Source organism: Ylistrum balloti, unplaced genomic scaffold (genome assembly GCF_031769215.1).
Source record: "Ylistrum balloti isolate Yb309-2 unplaced genomic scaffold, AGI_CSIRO_Ybal_v1 Utg369852, whole genome shotgun sequence".
NCBI lineage: Eukaryota > Metazoa > Mollusca > Bivalvia > Pectinida > Pectinidae > Ylistrum > Ylistrum balloti.
The window spans coordinates 425,518-445,601 of record NW_026782004.1 but is presented as its reverse complement, the minus strand read 5'-3'; the positions used below and the strand labels follow the sequence as shown (position 1 = coordinate 445,601).

Sequence of the window (20,084 nt, the reverse complement as noted above, 5' to 3'; positions counted from 1 at the left end):
TCTATGTAATGTCGGCGTTACGGGGTCAACGCTTCGTTTATGTGACGTTAACGTCCAGGGTTAAGGAACAATCAGTGAAGGACAGGGGCCGATCAGTAAAGGAAAACCAACAGTTTGTCTTTCCTTAGGGAAAAATAAGTTCGTCTTCAACGTTTTTTTCTAGAAACGTCGTAACCATGTCACAATCGGAAAACGCACAATTCATGTACCATTTAACGACATCGCGATGGATTCAGTTGACCTCAAAAACCTTATAAGAAGTAACGATAGGAAACGTTTTTGAGATAGTAATCAATCACTTCAGTGTGAACAGACAGAGAAACATTGACCAGACTTACATAAACACGTCGCTTATTTAGTCCGACGTTATACTTTATAAATATAGCCTCGAAAATTGATATTTGCATGCATCACACAGAATAAATCATTCGTGATTCTGATAGAGGAAATCTGGCACACATTACCCATTGCTAGATTTTTCAGCATTGTCTAATCTACCTTGTACTTTTACGTAATATTAGGCGTGGCAACATCATAATCATACCTAGTTGTCTTTCTGGCGCACCATCCACGAGGAAGATATTTCAGGTGTGAATCAAAGAGTTTAGAAATAAGAAATAGGCACTACCCAGCAGGCAATGTACCTTTAGCTGTCCTAACATATATCTTGGTAGGTTCTTATAACAACGTCACTTAATTGTGACCTGTTTAGTAACATGGTATAGGTTTGGAATCTTAAATTTAAACCGGAGATTAGGCGAATCGATTGTACACAGAAACCTGGACGTGGTTTCATCCTGATTTGTTAAGTCGTACACAGAAACCTGGACGTGGTTTCATCCTGATTTGTTAAGTCGTACACAGAAACCTGGACGTGGTTTCATCCTGATTTGTTAAGTCGTACACAGAAACCTGGACGTGGTTTCATCCTGATTTGTTAAGTGTGGAACAAAGTACTTTTTAAACCATTAATATGTCGAACTAGTAATGACTTAGCACTTTGTTGCTTATACTATAGACAGAGGATTTTTTTTTATCTAACAATGAGTTTGTTTACATTAATTAGTCAATTTGTTTGTTCTTTACACAATATCATAGGGTGTTTGTTATGAAGAGATGATAAAAAAGGCCAAAAGGTTCGCTACGTCTGTCTTTTTTCGCCCTCACCAAAAGACACTGACTAGGAAGTCTATTCAGACATTTTTTGTTCAAACTGATTATCATATTATCATAGTGTTTTATTTCTTTATAATTTCCTAAATAAGCTCCTTCAGTTAGCAAGTAAACGTAACCTACAATTTCTATAGTTAGATATACCTTTAGTACAATATTTGAATAATTAAGAAAATAATTCCGAAGAATGCATGCAGGTGTTAAAATACAGTAGCTGTAGGGTAAGTCTGTATACGCAATTGTTGCACTGTTATGACGTCACATCATGATGTTAGCTGTGTCATACATATTAAAAGACGTCGTTGTAGCCCCTGGTAACTCGAGCAAGATTGTTTTCCTGTGGGGGAAAGTATGTACGTAACCCCGGTACAAAGCCGCAATAGTCCTTTAGCCCGATAGGTTAAACGTTAGACAAGTGAGTCACGGACGTCCTGGTTTCCAATCTTATCGGATGCATTGAAATCAGGCAGCCTTGGATGTCAATTCCAAATACGTCAAGTAGTTTGTTTTTTGGTAAAGATAAAAGACTGTGATCATGAAATCGTGTTCTGAATAATCTTTCAAGATTCAGGTTTGTCTCGTGTACAGAGATCCTAGTTTCTTGTCCGTAATGAAATTGTAACTTATCAAAAAAAATTCATACTATATTTTAATGCATTATCATAAATTGTGACTTGTGTTTTAGTTGTCTCTTCCCCGGCAATCACAAACTGATTCTGTCTACATTGTAGAAAAGTAGTGACGCACACCTGTGAAAGTAAGTTGAATTAGCCCGTCTGACACACGTTCCTCTGTTTCTATTTCAGAGAGCTATGGGATGATGAGAAGAGTGTGCTACTATACTAATTGGGCTCAATATAGACCTAAGATTGGAAAGTATACTCCGGAAGATATAGACGATCGCTTGTGTTCTCACATAGTTTATTCATTTGCTAAACTTACAAATCATGCACTGACTCCATTTGAATGGAACGATGACTCTACGGATTGGTCAAAAGGAATGTGAGTATAATTTGTAGTGGTGAAAAGCAAGAACTTATATACATCTAATTCCGTGTGTGAATAACTGAATAATACTTAGTCGCTGTCATGATTTAATATGATTTTTTCAGGTTTGAGAAAGTCAATGACTTGAAAAAGGTAAACCCGGAATTAAAGACTCTGATAGCGGTTGGTGGATGGAATATGGGCTCAGAACCATTTACACAGATGGTCGAGAATCCCACCAATCGCCGCACGTTCATTACTTCTGCAATTGTGTTTATGAGATCACGTAACTTTGACGGCCTCGATCTGGACTGGGAGTACCCCGGCAACAGGGGCAGCCCGCCCGAGGACAAACAAAGGTTTACAAAGCTCGTCAAGGTAACGTGAGGTGTGCAGTAATGTCACGAGGTTCGTCCGTCTGTCAATTTTGTATATATACTTCTGTATATAAGTTTGTATTTTCCTCCATCCAGCATTTGTGCCAAGCGACCTATCTCAGCACTTACGTATCTCCTCTTCAAACCTGTCAAGTAGTGCTTTATGTTTCAAATGTCACAAAAGAACTAGTTTATACATGACATACAATTACATAAAATTACTTTATGATGAATATCATCGTCTAATCACTTTTCCAAACTTAAATATGCTCCAGGAATTATATGAAGAATTCCAGCAGGAGTCGCGAATCACAGGTAAACCACGTCTACTGCTCACGGCGGCGGTGGCGGCAGGCAAGGAAACCATTGACAAGGCTTACGAGATTGCCGAGATAGGGAGGTAATAACACTTACTGTTTATCAAATCCGCTGTCTGTGTTTTAATTAGACATTCTTGTCACCCAAATAGTAGATGGTATTTATAATTTCTTTATTGTGGCCGGTTGCATTGGATCGTGAGTGGTCTTATGTTGCACGATAACGATGATAACTTGGCAGAACTTCCCCCTCACTTTGGTTGAAGGGATTTGGACATGAGACTGGAGTAAATGTTGTTATATTAAATGGACATCAGAATCACGCGGTGGTTTTGTTTGTAGCGCTACAGACTCGTGGCGATGTTGGTGATTTTGTTTGTAGCGCTACAGACTCGTGGCGATGTTGGTGATTTTGTTTGTAGCGCTACAGACTCGTGGCGATGTTGGTGATTTTGTTTGTAGCGCTACAGACTCGTGGCGATGTAGGTGATTTTGTTTGTAGAGCTACAGACTCGTGGCGATGTTGGTGATTTTGGTTGTAGCGCTACAGACTCGTGGCGATGTCGGTGCTTTGGTTGAAGCGCTACAGACTCGTGGCGATGTTGGTGCTTTGGTTGTAGCGTTACAGACTCGTGGCGATGTCGGTGATTTTGATTGTAGCGCTACAGACTCGTGGCGATGTAGGTGATTTTGTTTGTAGCGCTACAGACTCGTGGCGATGTTGGTGATTTTGGTTGTAGCGCTACAGACTCGTGGCGATGTCGGTGATTTTGTTTGTAGCGCTACAGACTCGTGGCGATGTCGGTGATTTTGTTTGTAGCGCTACAGACTCGTGGCGATGTCGGTGATTTTGTTTGTAGCGCTACAGACTCGTGGCGATGTTGGTGATTTTGGTTGTAGCGTTACAGACTCGTGGCGATGTTGGTGATTTTGGTTGTAGCACTACAGACTCGTGGCGATGTTGATGATTTAGTTTGTAGCGCTACAGACTCGTGGCGATGTTGGTGCTTTGGTTGAAGCGCTACAGACTCGTGGCGATGTCGGTGATTTTGATTGTAGCGCTACAGACTCGTGGCGATGTAGGTGATTTTGTTTGTAGCGCTACAGACTCGTGGCGATGTTGGTGATTTTGTTTGTAGCGCTACAGACTCGTGGCGATGTCGTTGATTTTGGTTGTAGCGCTACAGACTCGTGGCGATGTCGGTGATTTTGGTTGTAGCGCTACAGACTCGTGGCGATGGCGGTGATTTTGGTTGTAGCGCTGCAGACTCGTGGCGATGTCGGTGATTTTGGTTGTAGCGCTGCAGACTCGTGGTGATGTCGGTGATTATGGTTGTAGCGCTACAGACTCGTGGCGATGTAGGTGATTTTGTTTGTAGCGCTACAGACTCGTGGCGATGTTGGTGGTTTTGGTTGTAGCGCTACAGACTCGTGGCGATGTTGGTGATTTTGGTTGTAGCGCTATAGACTCATGATGATTGTTGTTATATTTTATTAGAGATGACCTGGTACATTTTGTATGAACGACGGTAAATGCCGATACATTACATATTAAACACAGTTATTCATTCTGGAAAAACAAATGTTACAGTTACATGGATTTCATAAGTGTCATGACGTATGATCTCCACGGCGGTTGGGAGAAAAAGACAGGCCACAACAGCCCATTGTTTAAGGGGCGATGGGAGAGAGGAAACGACGCTTATCTCAATTTGGTGAGTCAACGTTGTATGTTTTATTTCAGCATATTCAGATAATTTGTGAAACAAAAAATGAACAGAGTTATATGTTAACTGACCGAATACACGTGTCTTGGTTGTGTTTTGTAGGCATGGGCCATAACCTACTGGTATAAAATGGGAGTTCCGAAACACAAGCTAAATGTTGGATTGGCCGTATATGGCCGTTCATTCACACTGAATGACCCCTCAAAGTATGGAGTTGGGGCCGCTGCAAAGAAAGGAAAGGGAGGCAATTTCACCCGTGAAGATGGCTTTCTGTCTTACTACGAGGTATGTGGTATCTAGGTACAGCATAACACGAACGGTCAACCAACCATCTGCGGTGTTTACATACAGAAACATATTTCGGATCTTCTAAAATACAGCCAGCTAATGAAATACACTAAAACTGAATGAACAAGCTGCTTGTTAGATATAGCTTTTTCGTTAAGACATCTTAATATACCTATATCTATATATGTAAATGTTGATGGACACGACACGTGGTTATTCTCAGATCTGTGCGAAGAGGAAGAAGGCCGGAGTGAGGACCTACCTGATCGAGGACCAAAAGGTGCCATACATTGTCGATGGGGACCAATGGATTGGTTATGACGACCCAGCCAGCCTCGTTGCCAAGGTACGTACACATGTATCTCTGGAGGCCTTCTGATAGACTACCAGATTTTCGTGAACATAGCTTTATTTTCTGTGACAGCACTCAGAATCAATTCTGAAATCCATTATAATTTTCAAATTAACATCAGGTGAGAAGAGGTACTTGTTTTTATTGGATTGTAACAATGGTTTGGTTTGGTAGTTTTATCTGAAGACTGTCAATAGAAACGTTCAAACTCAGGAGACGCTGTTATATTTGAAGAATAACGATGTACATATTTTGGATAATCGAAAAACTTGAAAGTAAAAGCATTTTCAATTTCCGGTTTTAATTGAACTTCGGTAAATTAAACTTCAAGAATGCTTAGACATATGGCAAACCTAATTCTCTGTAAGAACTTCTGACTTACTTAGGGTGTTGCTGTAATGTTAAGGAGTCATAAAAAAAGAAATCAAGCGAAATCTTCGTTAAAAACTGATGTTAAGCAAACTATTAATGTCTCTATACTTCAATACCCATATGATAAGACAGAATATCTGAATAGTTTTCTGTCTCTACTTCATCACAGGATCTTGATCGTCATAGAGGTTCTTATTCTATACTGCTATTAAAACAGTAGAAGTGGTTCGAAATAGAAGAATATTTTATTTCTAGAAAAGTAACTTGGCTTACAATATATTGCATCTAGATACTCCAAGTATTTTATGGAAAATGTTTACTTATGTCAGTGATGTCAGATTTAGGAATACGAAATCTTCTGTTTACAACAAGTTCTATATTCCTTCAGTTAGAACTAATTATTTCAAACGTTCATTTGTATACACATGTCCAATTTTACTAAATGGTAAGAATATCATAGCCAAGGGTAATAAAAGCTACTTGACTGTATAGTATTAAGATACTATCATCAAAATAACCAATAAATGATGATAATTTGTGATATTCTAAATTCTAACTAATATCGCTATTGTTGTATAAAAAACAACACTGACATTTCAGATGCGTTAAGATAAAATATAATAAATGATATAAATAAAAAGTGAATATAAAAATAATTCATACGTGTCATTGAAATAATGTTAAAATGTTAAAATAATATCATGATGTCCCGCCATGAGACAAACTATGGAAATTAAAAAGGACGAATTTCCATGTGCATGATTTGCTGCTTTTAACAAACAATACTTTTAAACAAAGATTTTAATGTTATGTCCAGTAACGATGAAACATGGTTGATATATTATAAGTTCGCCAATTGATTTGAAAGAAAGAATCCTCAAGTCCACTTGATACACAGTAGGCCTAGTGGGGCAGACACTCTGTCGGTTGGCAACAATATATTTTGTCTGATAATGTATTATGATACTGGTATCATTAGTAAAACTTAAGTGTTCCATCTTTTGTCTCTGCAAAGGGCTATCATTTTTGTTATGTGTTGATGTCTGAGCTGAAGTTAGCAAGAATTGGGGAACTATTGATAATAAAATGATTATAAATATGTTATGGTAGCCGAATTACCGACAAGCAAAGTTTAATGTTTTCAATGAAGAGTTGTTTCCCTTGTATCTACATTGTATATTAACTATGTGCTGATATACAATGTACGTTCTAGATTTCAATTCATTTCAACAAGTCAGTCAAATACAGACAATTGTTTTGGATGAAATCATATGTACTGTTCTGAGAATTTTTTGACTGTACTGTGTTTGCATTCAATGATTAATTCAATAAAAAAATCAGATCCAAGTGTAAACCGTTTTCATTCAGGACAGATAGATAACATAATAGGTTTCAATACCTGATGTAAGTTGTATGTTGACATCCCATATGTTGTTACATCTTTTGTCTGTGCGAACATTATTGTCGTGCTGACGGCATGTATTTATTTGAACATGGAATCAGAAACAAATTAGACGCTATATTGAGGTACACTTTATAACATACAAGTGAGTTTGTTGTTATATATGAAATAGTTGGGACATTTTTGGTTGGGATGGAGGCATTACATGTATTAGCTTATCCAAATAGGAGTATGATTAGGTTGTAGTTATACATGTATACATGTTATCAGCAGGATGTATAGCAGACTAGGATGAGTGGTTTTGAATGACCTCTACAGTGTTATCCACTAATACAATAGTACCATGATTTAGAACAAACCAAATAACTTGTTTTTTTTTCAGTAAAAAGTGTACTTTGCGATATATTTTTCCATAAGTATTTAGTTATTTTTTTTTAATCGAAAGGAATAGATTTGACTTTAGGAAAGGTCGACATTTTTCTACATGTTACAAAAAGTATTTTATATGATGTTCTATCCCTTTATAATTAAACAGTAGGCCTACGAATGTGTCATATGATTTTTAGTAGTTGGGAACTTTGAAAAAGCACGCGAGTTTGAGGGGTTCATTGGAAACTATCATTGAGGTTAAGAGATTTAAATGCAAACTTCAGTGTCATACATTTCATAAAAGACACATCTTAACCCCTTGAATATCGAGGATTTAACATGTCACGCTTCCAGAAAGAATAAAAGATTTTGATTTAAACCATTCATCATAAAATATCACATTATTAACGTCACTTCGCTTCGATGACAAAGTTATCCCCCTTAGACCAGTCACTTTCAAATCGTTACGCAGCTTTCCAACACAGACTCTTTCAAACACGCAAATGTTGTAGTACGTGACGTAGCATTTAAAATAAAATTGCTGCAACAAAAGACAGGATACAGATTTTGGAATTCAAATGCAAATATTTCGGCATGTAAACCTTGTACAATGTCCACGTGTGGCGAAAAATCATCTAATTTAGTTAGTATGTATTCGGATAAGTTGTTGTGACGTCGCTTAGGTCCTTTATAAAAAAATAATATTGTCATTTTTCAATACTTATTTAATCATTATTATCTGGTGGAAACAAGGAGAAACACTATATGTATTGTTTATGTGTTTGTTAAATTATTACAATGCATGTACATTACCGAAGTTACATGGCTTTCCTCGTGCATTTTTATTTGTTGAAATTGAAATAAGAGATGTAACTATCATTAATTAATTTTATACAACCCGTTAACATTACAGGGAGTAACAACACTGGTGAATTTTCATCGTCATGGTCCATACACTCGAAGTTTAGATGTATATGAATATTGACATACACATATGCTCGACATTCTTTCAAAATCGAATTGTAAATTCAGGGAATGGATGGTGTTCCTGGATTCATGCACCTCCCATTCTGTATTATAAACAACTGTTTAGGGCAATTTTGATATTTCTCCTAATTCACGAAATAGTTGTGTGATGCAATTTTATCCATTATTCGCTGACGGTATCTAATAATCGAGAGGTGTGTTGAACTGTGTCTATGGATTAAGTGGGATGACTTTAGTTAGTTACGTGTGATGTTTTGTAATATCAGGAAGTTATGATGGTCGTTATCTGTCCCTGATCATATATGACTTTTTATATCTCTCTAATGTAAAATGATATAGATGTACTTCCTTATCCCAATTAACATGTACGTACAATGTAAATCTATACAATATATATATTTATATAAATTTGGAGATTAAAAAATATCTTTGGTTATAACTTTCCAATTAACTTGAAGAATTGAAAAGAATTAGAATCTACACTTTATTTAACAGTAGTGACATAGCAGATGAATTTCATTTATAGTTCAACGTGAAAGATATGCGGAATTAAGGAGATTTTTCAATCAGAAATATTATTGTAATATATCCAGTATGTTTGAATTTTTCCAACGTATGAAATCCGTAAACAGGAAAGAATGATCAGATTTATCATTATTTGTCAGAATGAGTAACAGGAAATGAAAGAATTAAATTGTACGTGGGTAGTATGTTGAATTCTCTCTACACTATACTAATTGATGGTGTTTGTGTTGGATAAGAAAGTTTGTGTTCAATTGTTGTTCATACATGTATATGTTATGTCATTCTGAACTGATGAGCTTCAAGGCAGAAGGTAACGAGGAATTGAATTAAATTGAGGTGATGGCAAATGCTGGTCGTTATAAGTAGGACTGTCCTAATTCAGTAAGATTGTTTGGTGTTGTACCATTTATTTATCACGAGGCAGAACGGGGTGGGGTTTTCAGGTTTGGCACATCACAGATATTGTTTTTGTGCTTCAGGTGAATTTCATAAAGAAACAAGGCTTTGGAGGAGTGATGATTTGGTCTCTGGACTTAGACGATTTCTCCGGACACTGTTCAAATGAGAAATACCCACTACTGCGGGCCATCAACAAGGCCCTAGGGATCACCATTCCACCCAGAGGAAAAAGGTTCGTAGCTTGTTAATAAGGCCTTGGAGGGAGGGGGAGGGGCGCCCTTGCGCACAGTGTACAAAGATACATAACCTGTTAATAAGGCTCCTTAAATGGGATGCTGTCACCTGTCTCTGAATTCCTTGAGGTTACCCTTCCATCCAGAGCACATAGATACATGACCAGTCAAGGCCTTAGGGAGTCGCACATTCATCATTAGTAAAAATATACTACCTGTCATTTTGGCACTTGGGTGGCCTTTCACCCTTAGTAAAAAGATTCATGCCTGTCAGTAAGGTCCTATGGGTCGCCCTCCCACCTAGATCAGACACACTATATTTCTATATATGCCTTTTTTGTTCCGACTCTTACAGACAAAAGTTGATCCACGTTCAGACTGCAAACAGCGGCAGAGCTCAGGCAAATGTCATCAGGCCGCCAGACTTGCCCAAATCAAGTGAGTTATCTTGTCAATACAATCAATTACTACGTCAGAGCCTGAATGTTTTATAGTAATGAGCGAAATATAAACTACACTTCAGCTTCAGGTTTAAAATGCTAAAATCAAGGGTAAAATTAGTACAGAAGATCAACAATTACCAGACTGAAGAGTTTTTTTTTCATATCTAAAAGAATATTTAATAGCTATAGCCGTTCTCTCTTTCACGACGATTGTCTGTAACGATGAACACAAACAAATTGTTTCAGTTATAGCACACTAAGGGTTGATACTTGATAGGGGCGTGGTTAAAAAAATTCAGCATTTGGAGGATTATCATGTCGTCATTCGGTAATTTTTCATATAAGTTGTTAGTCTGTCGAAGTCGTATCCCGAGGAATTTTTATGGCACCTACAAGAGCCTTTGACAGTTTGGCGTAGGCCAAGCATCCGTTCGCCGAAATGTCTAACAAGTGGTGTAGGAGCCAGAGGAAACACGGGCCACTAATGCCGATGAGACTTTGTGCTCAAGTGATACAACTTATTCCATTGTGTTAAGCCTAAATGTCTAATATTTATCATTTTGATATAGGTGCCATTGGAACCAATACGCCCAAAAGTTCTGTATGTGACGGTGTACCCGACACTTCTTTCGTTCCTCATGAAAACTCATGTAAGAAATTCTTTCGTTGCCTCGGTGGAGTGAAACTCGAGTTGAGCTGCTACGGGAATCTAGAATTCAACAAAGTGATAAGTAGATGTGACTGGCCAGAGGAGGCAAATTGTTCCATAAAGAAAAAACCCACCACTTCAGCAACCGTGGAGAAGACGGTCGCCAAAACTACAAAGTTGGTTGTACCGACAAAGCAAAAGATTGCTTGGGATCCACCATCACAAACAGAGTTCCCTCCCGCGCCACCTACCGACCTTCGACAGATGCAAAGTGTACAGGAACTGGAGCGCCAGCTCACCCAACCTATACTCACTCTGGAACCCCAGCAACAAGTTACCAACCTTTGGGACACATCTTCAAGCCAACCGCAATGGAACCCTCCCCAGCCGGCTAATCCATCGTCGTGGGACATAGCTAACAGGGCCGGGGTCCAAGAAATGACCCCTACACCTGACCTTCCACAGCCAAGCATGTTTCGGGAAACGGGGCTGCCAAATCCTCCCCCGGACATGCTCAGTGCAAGACAGGAACAAGGACAGCCGTCACTAGAAACAAACGTAGCACCTGTCACTGCCATGGAATTGGCTCAACTCTTCGAAGGAGCAACACAGCTTTTAAACAGTGAGTAAATAACAGCGGTTCGTCTGAGATACTTCTCTATATATGGGAAAGATACTGCCTTTTTTTCCAAAAATACATACTAAGGTTAAAAAACGTATGCAGTATGATTGTTATTTTCAAAATGCATTGAGCCGCATATTTTGTGTTATTCGGAAATATTTTCATTGATGGAATGCTAACTTGAAAATTGTATATTTCATTAATTAAGCAGTAAATTGGACAACAATTGTAATTGTTTGCCGCAATGTAGTGACTTTTAATTGATCTCGAAATTTCATCTTTAACGCTTGCTTTGATTCCAGACGGGTTTCCGTTGGTTTTTTGTCAATATTTCATTATCTATATATAGAGATCCAGTACCACGACAGCTGTAATATTTATATCGATAGGGAAAGAAAATAGTCAGGTACTAGAGTGATAATTTACCTAATACTGTGTCATAGTATTTAGTTGGGTTTTTTTTGGAGTCTTAGATGATCCATGGACCACTTCAACAACAGAAATACCTGTCAACAGGGGGTTAAATTTACACAGTGATCCTTAAAAAGTACAAGATAAACCGGTCTATGTTTTAGACGACACAATTAAGTAATGTGACGCTTGTTACATGCCCTTGGGAGAGGTTTCTGTGTCCCATCAATAAGTAGAGGTACACAAGAACGCTAGCAAAAGATCAGATGGCAAATTACAACGGGGACCCGTCTTCACTTACTACATACATCAAAAATATTCATCTCATCTGTGTGAAATGTACATCTTACATAAAAACATGAGTTGTTTCCCTTCATCAGGTATAGGAACCAGTCGAAGCATTTCGATAAAAGTTTGTACAGAAACAATTTGTGAGAACAGAGTGTAAGTCATGTCGATGGTGACAGCTGCCATGTTGTACCAGTGTCACGTGATTTTTGCCTTGTTTGTATTTACCGCGCTGCTTCTACTAATATCATGTGATAACCTGCTTCTGTTGATGTCATTCTAGGAGGAAGTGACGTCATGTGACCACCGCATCGTATACACATCACTGTACTATTCTGTCTTGCTTTCAGTACCACTGCTTGCTTTTCCGTCACATTTTGATAACAGTCATTTTACGAGTACTGGCTTGTTTGCGTTGAAGCTTTCTATTCTGTTTTTACTCACTTCTGTGTATCATCTCACCGGCGTTTTTTCAACACGCCATCCCATGTACAATATAACTATCCCTACAAAAATACATATTCCTGTCAACCGTGTAGTCATGCTTCAAGTCACGTTATCTCCCAGTCAACCAATTATCAATCTTCTTAGCCGTCACTAAACCCCGCCACCCATATAACCATTCTACCCCTCACCAAATATCCCCTACTCCCATACAGCCATTCTACCCGTCACCAAACCTCCCCGTCACCAAACATCCCCGACACCTATACAGCCATTCCACCCCTCACCAAACATCCCCGACATCCATACAGCTATTCTACCTGTCACTTAACCTCCCCGTCACCCATACAGCTATTCAACCTGTCACCATACATCCTCGACACCCATATAGCCATTCCACCCCTCACCAAACATCCCCGACTCCCATACAGCCATTCTACCTGTCACTTAATCTCCCCGTCACCCATACAGCTATTCTACCTGTCACCATACATCCTCGACACTAATACAGCCATTCTACCCGTCACTTAACCTCCCCGACACCCATACTGCCATTCTACTGGTCACTTAACCCCCCGTTACCCATACAGCCATTTTACCAGTCACAAAACCTCCCCGTCAACCATATAACCTTCCTACCATTTACCTTACCTCCCCGTCAACCATAATACATTTGTATCAGTTACCTAAACTCCTCGTCAACAACATCACTCTACCAGTTACCTTATCTTCTATGCAACTTTTCTACACCATGATCGGCTGTAAAGCTTACCGATATACCTACTGACACTGTGAAACGAAACACTGCCACGCAACCTCTCCATCTTCAACACATGTATACTTTTCTTTGTTTTTGACACCGTTTCCAATACTAGATGTACAGGCAAAGCAAAATTTATAATCATTTTCTTTTTATTTGCTATTTAATCGACAATTGCACTTGTTAAGTTAAAATAAACGCATCAGTCACATTTACATTCGAAATGTGTAAGACTGACTACGACTTTACAAGCGCTCACTGTGATAGCCCCTTTGTTGGCCTCTTATACAGCAGCAATCTAATTATCATTGGGGAAAACGGTTTAACGGTGACAACGGGTTCAGATGATGACTTTTTTTACGTCATACCATTCCTGCAAATTATAAGCCTAGTCACCCCATTGTTGGCCCCTTTAACTTTTATGCACAAATTCGTTTTAAATGGTCTAATGAGCCTTTGATTCCGCTTCTTTCTCGATATTGTTTCCGGAATCCGAAAATTGCATACGGTGAAACTTGCCGTTTTTTGAAGACTACAACGCAGTGATACAATCCAAAGTCATCAAAAATGGTGATAGCATGCCATTTTGTAACATGACGACAAAGATTATACAGCACTTGTCGCTTCAGTTTTGCTATCCTCATAGAAACCTCGAAAAGCAACGTCACGAGAATGTATACGAAACTGGACCATGTGTATTAATTGACCGGTGAAAATGTGTCCGGTCCCGTTTATTTAAATAACGCACCCATTCTCTGTTTTCCTGCTATACCATTTTAGTATTTAAAAATCCAAGATGGCGGATATGCAAATTAAGTGAGCGAGCTTATACTGTTGCGTATGGAACACTTCTCATCATGGAGTCAGTTCCTATCTCCCCTTCAGTCACAAACCCTTACATTCCCTCCTCACACACACCCTACAATACCCCTTATTCCCCAACCACTCGGCCACACACCACAACATGCCCTAACCCCCCCACCCCCCACCCCCCATTTAAATGTCCCTACATTCTCACTCACATACCATTAACTGTCCTATACCTCCCCAACCACCCACCCACACACAATAACCCCACCCACAACACGTGTGCCCTAACATCCGACATCCTTACATGTCCCAGTCCCTAAACTCCAGACTTTATTTACGACCATGACTAACACCCAAGGGTTACGTCACCTGCTTGTGTGTGTTAAGACTCATGCTCACTTTGGTTATAAATGAAGAAGAGTTGTCTATATACTCGGATGTGTCATTGGAATAGCCATAGGAAAATTATAACAAACATGGAAACAAGCATCGTCGTAGCAGGAAATATAAGTAATGCTTATTGTATAAATATAATGTATACCGTGGCGCTCATCTGATTAAGATTTCATGTTGACAATGATATTGAAATGTTCCACATAAAAGTAAAACGTTGATTGAAATGATATCTATTTGTAATAAGACCTTGATGTTTTGTCAGATTTTGGAGGAACTAGCGCAGGAGGGTTCTGTCGGAGCAGAGTCGATGGCATCTACAGAGACCCACATTCGTGTGAGAAGTTTATCGAGTGTTCGAACGGCATCATGTACCGCACGAGCTGTGGACCCGGTCGTGCGTTCCATCCCCAATTCCTCATTTGTGACTATTCCTTTAACGTAGAGGGGTGTGCTTAGTGGCTAAACGGTCACACCGCTTACAGCAATGCTTCAAAATTGTGTCTCAGATTGATTTTATGTACAGGCTTATGAGCTGTCATGTGCGCTATCGTAGATTAATTAGCAGACCATTGGAAATACTGGACTATTGTTTTATTTTAGAATCGTTTCTGTTGTAATAGTTGAAGTGATTATCAGGCAAAGAGATATGGCGCACTAATCCTACCAAGATTCGACGTCCCTTTGAATTTAAGGAACGACAACTCCATGTAGATATTGTTGGCGCCAATTTCAAGAAGTCCCTAGAGGCATTTACACGGGTAAAATGCATGGTGACTACATTTACAATAAACAGAATAATACACGTGCAAATGCATTAACTGTGATATGAGTACCTATGTTAAGAAAATATCTGCGTCAGAACAACAGATATAACATCTTGTATTGTTTTGTCGTTTTTTATTGTCTTTTATTATTATTAATTTCATACCGTGTAAACCTATCGGGCACATGATGCTTTACAAATACAAAACATTCCGAATATCTAATAATGGCACTTTGAAAATGTGAAAATTGTGTACACCCGATAATGGTCAATGTTCTTAGTGTTGAAAGGTGGAAGATGCTATTATTCGGGTTCTACCCTTAAGTCATAGGAATGCAACACAGTTTCGCAATCCGGAATTTTAGTATCGGGATATTTGTGTATACTTCTACCCTTAAGTCATAGGAATGCAACACAGTTTCGCAATCCGGAATTTTAGTATCGGGATATTTGTGTATACGGTACGATAATGGCCGAGTCTATGTAGATAACATATCCAGTATCGTGTCTTGATAGCTTTTTAGAGTAAAGGCCTAAAACTGCTTATGCCTTGTTTTGAAATCGAGTTTGAATTCAGGTTTTACTCGATAGTTAGGTCAGTTTTGTCCAAAGTAGCAATTGTGGTGATTTATACGGATTTAATCATTTGAATGGTGCGGTGCGCCATACCTCTTTGTATACTTCGTTGTGAAAACGGGAATGATCTCGCGGAGAGTAGGTCTGTCTGTTCTAGATTGTTTCAGCATTATAAATAGGTACACTCAATGGTCGCTATATCTATCTATCGTTGCACAATACAATTCCGTGGTTGTATATGTACTATACGTAAATATTGTTTGAAATAATAAAAAGGATATAAAAACCGGTATGTTAACCTTTGTTGTCTGTATTGAGGAGTCTTGGGAGGAAACAAATATTGAGGAGGTCAGGGAGGAAACAAATATTGAGGAGGTCAAGGAGGAAACAAATATTGAGGAGTTTTGGGAGGAAACAAATATTGAGGAGGCCAGGGAGAAAACAAATATTGAGGTCAGGGAGGAAACAAATATTGAGGAGTGTTGGTAGGAAACAAATATTGAGGTCAGGGAGGAAACAAATATTGAGGTGGTCAGGGAGGAAACAAATATTGAGGAGGTCAAGGAGGAAGCAAATATTGGCGAGTCTTGGGAGGAAACAAATATTGAGGAGTTTTGGGAGGAAACAAATATTGAGGAGGTCAAGGAGGAAACAAATATTGGCGAGTCTTGGGAGGAAACAAATATTGAGGAGTTTTGGGAGGAAACAAATATTGAGGAGGTCAAGGAGGAAACAAATATTGGCGAGTCTTGAGAGGAAACAAATATTGAGGAGGTCAGGGAGGAAACAAATATTGAGGAGTCTTGGGAAGAAACAAATAATGATGAGGTCAGGGAGGAAACAAATATTGAGGTCAGTGAGGGAATAAATATTGAGGAGGTCAGGGAGGAAACAAATATTGAGGAGTGTTTGGAAGAAACAAATATTGAGGAGGTCAGGGAGGAAACAAATATTGAGGAGTCTTGGGAGGAAACAAATATTAAGGAGTTTTGGGAGGAAATAAATATTGAGGAGTGTTGGGAGGAAACAAATATTGAGGAGGTCAGGGAGTAAACAAATATTGAGGAGTGTTGGGAGGAAACAAAGCATAGAAATACAAATGACAACGAAAAAATGTTTTGATTCGTCTCCAGTCTTTGCCCCCCAAACTCACAATCTACGGCATCAGATCTACTAGTTATCCAGTACGTAAATAGGTGTGTAATGCGTCGTAATTACAATAATATTTCACGCGGTTGATTGGAATGAATTAGCGTAAAATTACTTCCTCCCGCGGTAGTCCGCTAGGTGGCAATGTACAAGTTACCTGTGTTTATCAGGTGTCAAATCAGTTCAGTCAGCGCACCGGGCGAGGACAGGCGTAAAAAAAGTTTTTTCCTTAGATAATGCATTAAGTATATTGATTTGCATGTTTATTATGGAATGATGTGGGTATTTGCTCATAATTCATTAACGAAATTGTTGATAATAAAGTGCATCGCGCTGTGCGTTGTGGGCGGTCTGACTGTGCTGTTTATTACCACCTGGACGGTGGCTAGCGGGAGAACCGTTTATTATTACAGTGAGGAATTACCACGAACAGTCAATGACACGACAATAGATATATCCTTATGATATAATCTGTTGTGGAGACATTATCGCCATCGAGTTCTACAGGGGTGTATAATGCGTCCTTTCTTTCTGTAACCTCATACTAGAAATTGAAGAGTTTTCAAGGAAAATTTGTATTTCGCTTTTAAATATCTTCAAAAGCTCGGATTTAATATTGATATAGATTAAATTACTAAAAAAATTTTTTACAGCATGAATATTACATGATATACATCACTAGACTTTATTGTTTGTTGTAGAGAAGGTGTTCTCACTGTCATCCCTCATATGTCCAGCTTTTGTAAATATTAACTTTAAAATATATCATGAAGTTGACTTATAATCGTATTTATTTTGACTGAGACAGAGACAGGGGTACGAAATGTATTATTCTACGTAAACACTATTATACCTTGACTTATAAACAAATAACAAAACGCTAGCTTTGAGACAGGTACGTGTTAAGATCCCTGCTTAACAAAACATAATTGTATAAACAGGCTCATTTCATTTTCATTCTTAACACCCTTCGATCCTTCTACAACTTTATCATCCTACTCTAAATAAGTCGGTGACAAATACTAACACTGATCTCCGACTAGAAACATTTCACAAACTTATTCGTAGAAAATTAACTACAGTGTGATGTTGTATGCACTGGTCAGAATGTGTCCGACATTCTTCAAAGCTGGGATTAACAGACAAGGAAATTTATTGACAGATTTATAAACATTTTGAAATTTATGCAAGTATGGGGCCAATCATCCCTTCGTTTCACTAATTAGATAGAGAGCTGAGAATAGAGGTTAGAGTATCACCGTATCCATTCTCAGTCCATCAGCTGGCAAGCTTATCGGATAGTTAGTGTCAGAGTAAAACAACGGGGAGTAACTCAGGGAGACTGGTCAATAATTATTTTCTTCGGGATAGCGACATAAGTATCCCTTCTGCCCCATGCCTCTCTGTTGTTGGCCTATATCAGACTCCAAAATATCAAGAAAAAATACTTGTTTTTTAACTTTTAAGAAAACAAGCTTATTTTTAATCTAGGTATAAGACTCTTATCATAAAGCGTTTTCAAATACTTCTTTATGAACTCTGGTATCAATATCAAAATATACCCAACAAAGCTGAATCTCGTTCTAACTTCTACGGAATGGATGATAAAAACTAGGACATAGTTACAAACTCTTTTAATACCATTTAGATTCTATATGCTAAAATAAATTGTAAAATGTTTCCTTTCCATGAACTAATTGCACTTTGAATTGTTTATCCTCAAATTCTTACATGTGGTGTTGAGTTGTCACTCTCCATACCGCACACCATGGTATTATTGGAACTGTTGTCAACATCATGGTCAATCTCCATCAGTTCTGTTGCTTGGAAATGCTGTGACAGTATCTGGAGTGGAAAATAAATGATCAAAATCAAAATAAGAATGACTTTTAAAATTTCATATCATAATTCAAATTTGAGACAAATAGGTGTGACTGGTATATACTAGCTACATTGTACACTCTACTGGTATAATACCTTCACTTTAAATGTACATGTTGTATATTTGATTCTCTTCCCAGTATAGAAATTTGGGGCACCATTACACATATATGTAATATAGACCAATGAAACATTGACTAGAATTCTAGTTGTCTGAATTTTTAACAAAATTACGAAAATATCAATACGCACATCATTACTAAATTGTACATACCCTAGCATTTTCTCTCTTAATAAATGCCATTCTTTGTGTCTTTGACGGTGGTGGCGTCTCTGTAATATTAGACATCGGGCTTGGTTCTGTAGTGTGTATAGATGGAACAGCATCCGGAAGCAAGTCCCTTCTTCGGACTGACTGGCCTAAACTTTCCATGATCTTATACTTCGCCGGGTAACAGGACTCGTCGAAATGTTTCGAACAAATTACTGAATGTTTGGTGGCTCCGGCCCAGTTCTTCCTTTTCGATGTTACAAATGAAGTCCACTTTCAACAAACATCAGTATTCTTCAATGGAAAGAAATGGAGGGAAACTCCATCTTTGTTGGTGTTGCTGCAACCGAAAATAACACATCTTTTTCCTGAACGTCCGGCAGTCGGCGACGGGTCACCCATGGTCACAATAATTGACAGAAAAATCCACGAACGCTCACAGATATTTGACACCTAAGTAAAACATTCCATAGATGATGGCACTACTGTTACTTTACCATCAATTATAGCATAAATTAGTCGAATAACATTCAAGTAGGCCCAAAAAACGAAACTATATAACCTGACTTCTGCTAGAAAACTAATGACTTCCGGAGTGGGACAGATCGCGCGCTCACACCGGTGACGTCACTACTGAAGAGCTCTGTTAAAGTGCCGTTCGATGATCTCGTTCAGGTGTGTTTTTAGCGTATTCGACAATAACTTTGGAACGCGTCGATCGTTTTCGACGATTTTTGCGGTAAATGAACGAGCAAAGGCTATTTGATTTAATGGCACATATTTGACAAAGCATTCAGGTTCCTCTTTAACAGGCGATGTTGGCCGAATTCTGGCACTAAAGCATCATTACTGGCGAGTACTAAAATGACTTAACAATTGTATTATGCAGCTGAATTCGTTATTTGGCTCTATGGTATCTAATTATAAATGCAGTTGCTATATATTGAGGTACAATATTCAGAAGATATAGGCAACATGAGCGACGATGATTTAAAAGTCAACCCGACATTTTTTTTTTTAAATATTGACAACAGATATAAGTGTATAAAGCTGTTAAAGATAGAACCAGGTGAAAACGTGAGTAATACGAATTTATCACAATTCTGTTTATGT

The 20,084-nt window shown here is 38.4% G+C and overlaps 2 protein-coding genes across 2 annotated transcripts in view; both read left to right on the top strand.

The window, feature by feature from the left end:
• LOC132545698 (uncharacterized) overlaps positions 1–15,469 on the top strand; it is a 59,961-nt gene extending 44,492 nt beyond the window's left edge. The window contains 10 exon segments of the mRNA XM_060209387.1: positions 1,999–2,175; positions 2,286–2,538; positions 2,813–2,937; positions 4,446–4,569; positions 4,684–4,866; positions 5,093–5,215; positions 9,356–9,507; positions 9,864–9,946; positions 10,521–11,222; positions 14,594–15,469. Coding sequence (XP_060065370.1) covers positions 1,999–2,175; positions 2,286–2,538; positions 2,813–2,937; positions 4,446–4,569; positions 4,684–4,866; positions 5,093–5,215; positions 9,356–9,507; positions 9,864–9,946; positions 10,521–11,222; positions 14,594–14,787 — 2,116 coding nt within the window. The 3' untranslated portion in view covers positions 14,788–15,469.
• Positions 15,470–15,961: 492 nt separating this feature from the next.
• Positions 15,962–16,423, top strand: LOC132545697 (ring-infected erythrocyte surface antigen-like). Its single transcript, XM_060209386.1, has 2 exons — positions 15,962–16,155; positions 16,207–16,423. Exons 1-2 carry the CDS (start codon positions 15,962–15,964, stop codon positions 16,421–16,423), a joined length of 411 nt encoding a protein of 136 aa, XP_060065369.1.
• Positions 16,424–20,084: the final 3,661 nt, after the last annotated feature.

Bases quoted from the DNA above. Each gene is read 5' to 3' on its own strand.
- LOC132545697 (XM_060209386.1), top strand. From the start codon at position 15,962: ATGTTAACCTTTGTTGTCTGTATTGAGGAGTCTTGGGAGGAAACAAAT. The intron at 16,156-16,206 runs GTAGGAAACAAA...TGAGGTGGTCAG, and splicing joins ACAAATATTGAGGAGTGTTG to GGAGGAAACAAATATTGAGG.